The sequence below is a fragment of the Crocodylus porosus genome, unplaced genomic scaffold, assembly GCF_001723895.1.
Source record: "Crocodylus porosus isolate Cpor-Errol unplaced genomic scaffold, CroPor_comp1, whole genome shotgun sequence".
Lineage (NCBI taxonomy): Eukaryota > Metazoa > Chordata > Crocodylia > Crocodylidae > Crocodylus > Crocodylus porosus.
This window is the reverse complement of record NW_017728936.1, coordinates 255,362-262,971: the sequence shown is the minus strand read 5'-3', so window position 1 is coordinate 262,971 and position 7,610 is coordinate 255,362. Positions and strand designations below refer to the sequence as shown.

The window sequence follows — 7,610 nt, the reverse complement described above, 5'->3', positions numbered from 1 at the left end:
ATGTGCAGTGGCATCAGGTTCCTACCCTGAAATGGCTCGATGAAGTGCTGGGATGTGGGTGCAGTGCGTTCCCATCGGTACTTGGGGATAGGTTTGCCGGAGGGAGACTTGCAGCTCATGGTGATGTTGCCCCCAACGTAGGGGCTCCCATGGATCTGGCATGTTGGAGCAGATGGAGGAACTGTAGAGAGCCAAGAAGACAGCATTAGTGCCTGTCAGTGGACAATTTCCAGCAACAACTTGCAAAAAGAAACAGCACCATCTCCTGGCCACAGGCAACATCCAAGAAATCCATGCTGAAATAAGAAAGCCAGAGCTGTCCCTGGTGCTCTGACTGTTCTAGCCTGGCTCTCCATTGCAGGTGCTGCAAAGAAAATCTGCCCTGAGCCATTACTGGGAACAATATGTGAAAGTATTCAGGCTCCACATTCATGTGCAATGTCCACTAGATAGTTAATGCCTTCAATGCACCAACATAATCATACTACACAGGATGGACCTTGATCCATGCTCCAAGTTTGCTGTGCTGAAACGAAGCTCTTATCTAATCAGACCAGATAAGGAGGAAGCAGCACCCTGTTCTGGACAGGTATTCATGAAGCCAGGAGCAAGGGATGAATCTGCGCTGAACTTTGCTTTCAGATATTTATTTCTGAACATACAAGATTGCTACAGTTCTGTAGTTGTCCCAGACCCTATCCCCAGGATATAACTGAGTTGCTCTGATATGACGCATCTACTTCCAAATCCCCTGGACTGTCCTACAATCTCAGCTGTCACAGAGGAACATAGGCACAGCCAGGGCAGATCATACCCCATCTCACTACAGTTGGTGGCTGGTTTCAGATAGTAGCAGTAGCAGGTGCTGCACAGAAATGTGTCAGACCCCTACAGCAACAGGTGAGGGATAGTCAGTACAATCAGTCCTACTCACTAAGTCTCACACTAGGCTCTAACAGTTAGAGAGATGGGTGAGCCTGGAGGCAGGTGGCTCAATAGCCCTTCCACAAAGGCGTGATTCCTGGTGGCAACCCTGGATATTCTTTATGTCCATAATGTCTGACCCCTCACTGCCTGTTGCTCAATGCTTCTCAATGACTTTGTGGCGAGAGTGCTAGAGCTCATCATACACTGTGTAAAAAGGCATTTCTGGGGTTTGAATTTGGCAATTTAAATTCCATTGAACGGTCTCTTTTTCCTGGATGAGAACAGAAACTCCTGGTGTCTCGCTCAGTACCCTTTCTATAGGAACACTTCCAATCTGCTCTGTCTCTCTCTCTGTATCTGAGTGTTTCCCATGTTCTCAATTATTCATCTCACACCCCTCAGAGCTCTCACAGTTCCACAATACCCTTTTTGAGACAGGTTCCAGTACAGCATAAAAGGGCCAGAGGGGGTTATACCACAAATTCATATAATTATATTATCTCCTCTCCTGTGTTATTCACTGCTCACTTTCTATGTCTTAACTGCAGATAGTCAGACTCTTCCAAATCAAAGGTTCATTGGGACATGCTGATTTCCTGAGCCTGAAGCATTTCATTCCCAATGAGCCAGGTCCAGGTACCTCACCAAATGCAAGGCCAGGTTCTGAAGGACACTGCTGGAGGCTGGTGCCCAGAAGCTGTGGGGCCCCAGGACAGAGGGGCCCAGTCATGCCAATGACCCCTGGAGCTGCTCAATGAAAGTGATATCAGTACTGGAATATACCAGTTCCACCAAGCAGCCCTAGGATCCCAGGAGCTTCTAGTTAGCTGGAAAATTCAGAACATTTGTATTTCAGTTTGACTTGGACCACAATTCACACACAAATTTAAAAACAAAATCCTCTGAAGTAGGGAAGTCTGGCTTGGACCAGCTTGAATCCTAATACCTTATCTGTTTTCCTTTTTCCTCTTTTAAGCACAGCTGTGAATTGAGCAGAGGTTTCAGTGGGTAGTAGTCAGACACACTCCAGCTCTTTCCTGAGTTAATGCAGGTACATTACAACTTTGTAAAGTGCACAAAAAACTGACATTTTCTCTCCCCAGCATGCATTAGTTGCCTGTATGGAAAGCAAACTACATATGCACGGCCCACTCACTCAGCTTAGCTAGTCTCTCTGGTGTCCCTCGCAATCCTCTAAGTAACTAAGTAACTTTGCATCCTTTGCAGAGTTTACCACCTCATTGCTCACTTCCCTTTCTAGTACAATAGTAAACCTATTAAACACAGGGCTGTGTATAAACCTCAAAGCCCATTTATGTTAACCCTTTGCCATCACTTTATGCATTATTGTACTGGGCATCACAGTGTGGTTGTGATATGAAAGGGGAGGCCCTATTCAATTCTGCTCTACTTTGGTTTTGGATCATGCCTGGACCATAAACACAAGTTTGTTACAGCCACATTTTTCAGCTTTCCCTCTTTCTCCATGAAGAATATTGAAGCTGGTGCTCTGCAAGTCCATTTTGGGGTCACATTAGCACCTGAAGCCATGAAGGAGCACACTGGGACTGGAAACAGGGGAGAGCAAGTGATGTCCCAGGGATGCACTGGGAAGGAGGTAGCCTCAGCAGCATCACCAACCTGGCTGTGCCTAGAGACCAACAGAGGAGCTGTGCCAAAGAGGCAGAGACAAAGCAAGGCCTTTCTCTATTGAACCATTGCTGGAAGTTGCCAGACTCAGTGTAGAGGGAAGGGCAATGGGGAGAGGCTGATCCCTGGAGAGAAAGCCAAGTTCAGAAAAGGTATGCTCTACTCTTTTCATATATTAGGTAGGGAAGAAAGTTCCCCCCTCATCAGCATGAGCAGGGCACTGGGCTTCTTGCTAGAGTGGATCAAGGATAGATTTACCCAAAACTGTAAGGTTGACGAGTCCAATATTTTTCCCATCGATGGCGCTATCATCCTCCACGTTGACTGTGCATGCGTATTGGCCAGAATCTACCTCCTGGGTATTGTTGATAAAAATGGAAACATTAAAGTGCGGCACGGGGTGCACAAAACCAATCCGGTGCTTCAGGGATGTCTCCTCCACTTTTATAATTCCATTAATGTATGTCAATATCTGAAAGGGGAGAAGAGAGTACAATTACCTACGAGTCTTGCAGCCTTCAGAGGAAAGGAGTTATTACTGCATGCTCAAAAATGCACATCTACATTAGAATGGAGACATGGATAACATTTCAGTTCACACCCAGCAGGTGAGTTACTCCTTCCTGAGATGAATGGGGTTGTTCTCATCTCTCCAAACTATTGTCCCAGATTCTCTGCAGTCTCAGCACTCATTATATCTGGGACATTTCTGAAGTTGGGTGTATGGAGCAATATTGGCATTGCCATTTGCCTCCTTACCAGGTGCAGACAGAGTCCTTCCCTTGCCCCTAGTCGAAAATCTTTTCTTATTGCACAGAGAACAACGTTAAAAGAACTGCAGACCCACAAATATCAAGCCGTCAAGAGCTGGGGGAGTTTTCATAAAGGCTGCCTGTGCATGGCCTAGCTTATCTTCAGCTTGTGAATGTCCAGCACAAATCCTCAGATTTAAATTGTTGAAGAACTGCAGTAGAATAAACTTGATAATACAGATCAGGGGAGGGCTGTGTGGGTACGAGGTGTGCAGTTCAGTGACTGTTCACAGGAACCTCCTGTATTATCTCCAGTCAGTGACTGCAGCATAGACACCTACATAGATGTACTTGTGCTGGCTTTAACCTTGTTGGCTAGGAGACTGACAGCAGTGAAGCTGTGGCGGTATGTGTCCCCAGGGCCTGAGCTGGCTTGTACAAACTATGTTGAGGCCCCTGCAGCTGAGGTTTCACAGCTGTCAGCACCCAACCTGCAACCATGCTGTGACTGCAAGATATACCAATGGAGTCTAGTGTCCAGGGTCCACTTTCCCTCAAGTCAGCTACAAGTGACATGTGGAGGGAAGTGCTTTGAAAGGAGACTCACCCATGAAGTGAGGTTTTTAGAACAAAACCAAGGCATTTTACAGCACTGAGAGGAAGCATCACTGACCCCTGTGATCTTCCAGCCTAGCGTGCTCTTTTGCCTATTCTAGCTGTTTCTCTCCCTCGCTAGAACTCTCCACTCCTCCTCCTCTCCCTGACGTGACAAGTCCCCTCCTGCCCTGTCTCTGACTAGGAGAATCTGCCTTCTGGTTCTTCCTCATAATATAATGAGCCATTGCCATTGTCAGTAGTTTGGTTAGCTTGTTAAATATCATGTCCTACTGAAAAACCCTGATAAAGGTTCGCTGTGTATGCGGGGTATCCTTATACACTAACTGAAAATGAGTAGATAGATCCCAAGTGATGGGATGCATATGAGCTCATCTAATAACAGACTGGCTCTGTCTACATTCATTTTTGCAACACTGAGCTTCCAGCAGTTGCAAATCTCCACAGTTCCCCTCCCCTTCCATCTGGAAGGAGGGATTTAGTCTTCTTGGACTCCTACTAGAGTGGTTTAGCCAATGGATGGAGACACACGTGTTACAATGAACACAAGGCATTTTGGAGAGTGACGGACTCTGTTTTTAGGACTCCCGAGGGAAGGGATGCCAACCCAAGGCAATTTTCTTACTGACAATCTGCAAATGTTTTACTGACGACCACATTTTTGTGACACATTTTACATAATGAAAATTTGACACTTAAGCCAGGCCCTGGGCAAAGGCCAGATTCAAATTTAGGGGTTTAACATCAACCATAGTAAAAAAGTTGGATTGCCAATCAAAAACTTGCAGATTATGAGGGTTTTTAAAAAGGCTTGGATTAGCAACTCTGCTTGACTGCAGCAATATTTTTTACATCATGCTTCCCTAAATGCAGGAACCAGGTCCCCCTAATCACCTACACACCCTTTCACACCCAACCACACCCTGCATCATGCTGCTTCCTAGCCCACCACCCAGCTGTACCTCCCTCCAGCCCCCCAAAGAAGGACTACTGTCTGCTTACTTGTGACCCAACAGTGTTACAGGCAAGTGATGGGATGCAACAGCAGCAGCACATGGCTGGGGTGGGGGCAAGGGGTTTACAGAGGCTCCTGTGGGTTACAAAGCCCTGAGAGAATGCTCTGTGCAGAGTACTGAGTTCCCACTTGGATACTAGGAGGAGCTGCTCTGCCTGTCCTTCAACACTGTGCCTCCAGCTTACTTCTGGTTAGAAACCTTCAAACAAGCTCCCAGTTGCTTAGATTTTTTTTTTTTTTTTTTTTAAATGGAGGGCTCCATTTTTATTTTATTTATTTATTTTTTACAGACTTTATGGACACGTGGTTTTAGCCTTGTTTTTTTATAGACTGCCCTAATGTCCTCTCTGAGTCATGAGCAGATGCCCTTATTTTAGCCTGAAAATTCTGAAAAGGTTTCCAACTGGTAGAAGATAGCACCTCCAGACCTTGCACTGTGTAGGTCACAGAATTAAGTCCAGGGCAAGAAGGCAGGAGACCCCAAGTTTTAATCCAACCTTTACTGCTCACTAGCCTTTAATGGCACTCAAACATTTTAGTGGGTACCCTGAGACATAAGAAGGCAACTCAACACTATAGAGAGGCTGGGAGGCTGAACAACTAGTCTGAAGCGAGAGCACCAAGATGAGAAGACAGGTCTCTGCAGTAGGCATGTCTACTGATATCTGTCAGTAGCTTTCCAGGCCAATGCCTACCTTCCCTATGATCTTGTATGCACTGGAGAAGACATCCAGCTGCATTTTCAGTGAGTTTTACCCTGACAACATCCAAGGGTGCCCACAGAAGACCCATTTGCTGCATCACATTTGCCCTTGGGACTACCCTCAGGCTTCCCAAAGCTGGTGAGGTATGAGCTTCAGTCAGCTGTTCCCTCAGCTAGCGGCTCTCCAGAACCCAACAGGAGGACAAAGGATTCATGTGGTGGAAGTGGCAGCTCAGGCTCTTTTTAAAACTCTGCTGCTAGCTACCAGCACCCACTCACAGCCTACTGTCATCTCTTAAGCATTTCCCTTTGCTGTTGGCCTCACTGCTAAGATCACCGAGGGCCCTGTTACTCCCCCTAGGCTCTCTTTTGCTAGGTTCCCACTTTCCTCTTGTCCAAGCAAGACATTTACCTGCAATCGACTGGCTCCAGGTCTTTCGAAGACCCATAAGATATAGGGTTTCTTCTGAGAGCTGCTCTTATACCAGACTGGCAGCACCACCTGCTGTCCTTGAACTGAAGAGACAGAGACGTTTCCTACATGCATTTCCAGCAGTGCTGATGAGAGACCTGAAAAGAGAGAGAGAGAGAGAGAGAGAATCAGCATGCTAGGGCCCAATGCCTATTCCTGCTATGAACAAAAGGTAGCACCAAATACAAGATCCCATTGATATACACCAAAACCCCAAGTTCTCTGAGGTACTAGGGGTAAAATAAGGGGCATGGCATGTACATCTGCAATACATCATGACATAGAACTGGCAACTGGTACTTCACAGTGCAATGGCATTTTTAACCTGAGGCTCTCACAGTGTGGGACAGGCTATACAAGTGTCTTTAGGGCCTCCTGTTAGAAGTCAGGGCAGCAGATAAGCTAAATTGCCCCCAGCTGATCCCAGTTACCTGAGGAGGCCAGGCTGCCAGCAGCCCACTTCCAGCTGGCCTCAGTTACCAGAATTTGCATGGTTCCCTCCACTCTTTCAGTGCCCAGAAGACTAGTCAACAGGACAGATACCTCTGTCTAGCCCTGGGCTTCCAAATCCTTGTTTCTGGTTCCTGACTAGTTGTTGCTCGTTCCCTGGGTCCCGCTTCCTGGTTTCTGCCTGTTGGATCCTAGTTACAGACTCCAGCCCAGACCCCCAACCATCTTGTTCCTAACTTCAGTCCAGACCCCTATCTTCTGCCAGCTACTTCCTGGCCTGTGACTTTAGTTTGGTGATGGCCCACATCGTGTTCCTTACAGCTGTGGCTGCCTGCTCTAGCTCCTCCAGAAAGTGACTCTGGTCTGGATCCCTCTGCTCCGGATCCCCCTGGCTCATGGCCAGAGGTGCATCTGGACAGCTCTGTGCCTGGAGCAACTATGTGATGCCTGAGACAGAACTGGCTGCCACAGTGCTGACGGCAGTGGCACGATCAGCTGCAGCTATTTTTGTAGCCCATACAAAGGTGGTACCTGTGGCTGGTGCCCCACTCACACCCTCTTCATTGTGATACTAATTGTGGTTCCACCCAGGGCGACTGGCTGCATCTTGGTCCTTTACAGACCCTGGCCTCCTGATGGCCCGCACCTGATCTCCTGAGTCATGGCTAGTTTGGACCATCTGTTTTTGATCCCTTGGGTTGTGGCTCTCTAGGGTCAAGCACTGACTCCCTGGGTCCCAGCTGTATCCATGAAACCTCCATTGTCAGAAGCTGTATTGGAGTTGTCCCGCGCAAAGTGTGCATATGTACACACACACACGCGCGCGCACGCAAAGATGCACATCAACCAGAACAAGACAAAAAGCAAAAGTCTGCTTTCTGGAAAGCAGCAAGCAAAATCCAGGAAGGTAGGACTTGGGGCCGGTGTTTAAGAGCTGCAAACCAATTTTATTTTGTATCCCTCTGATTTACAAGCAGCTTGTTTCTAACACTTGATGCTGTGAGTGGAGACCTGCACAAACAATTC

General features: G+C 47.3%; 1 protein-coding gene across 1 annotated transcript in view; it reads right to left on the bottom strand.

Annotated features, from left to right (window-relative positions):
- ESAM (endothelial cell adhesion molecule) overlaps nt 1–6,284 on the bottom strand; it is a 20,418-nt gene extending 14,134 nt beyond the window's left edge. Inside the window, exons 1-3 of the mRNA XM_019546933.1 lie at nt 6,075–6,284; nt 2,836–3,049; nt 26–181 (exon numbers count right to left, since the gene is read on the bottom strand). Coding sequence (XP_019402478.1) covers nt 26–181; nt 2,836–3,049; nt 6,075–6,269 — 565 coding nt within the window. The 5' untranslated portion in view covers nt 6,270–6,284. The remainder of the gene's footprint in view (nt 1–25; nt 182–2,835; nt 3,050–6,074) is intronic.
- Nucleotides 6,285–7,610: the final 1,326 nt, after the last annotated feature.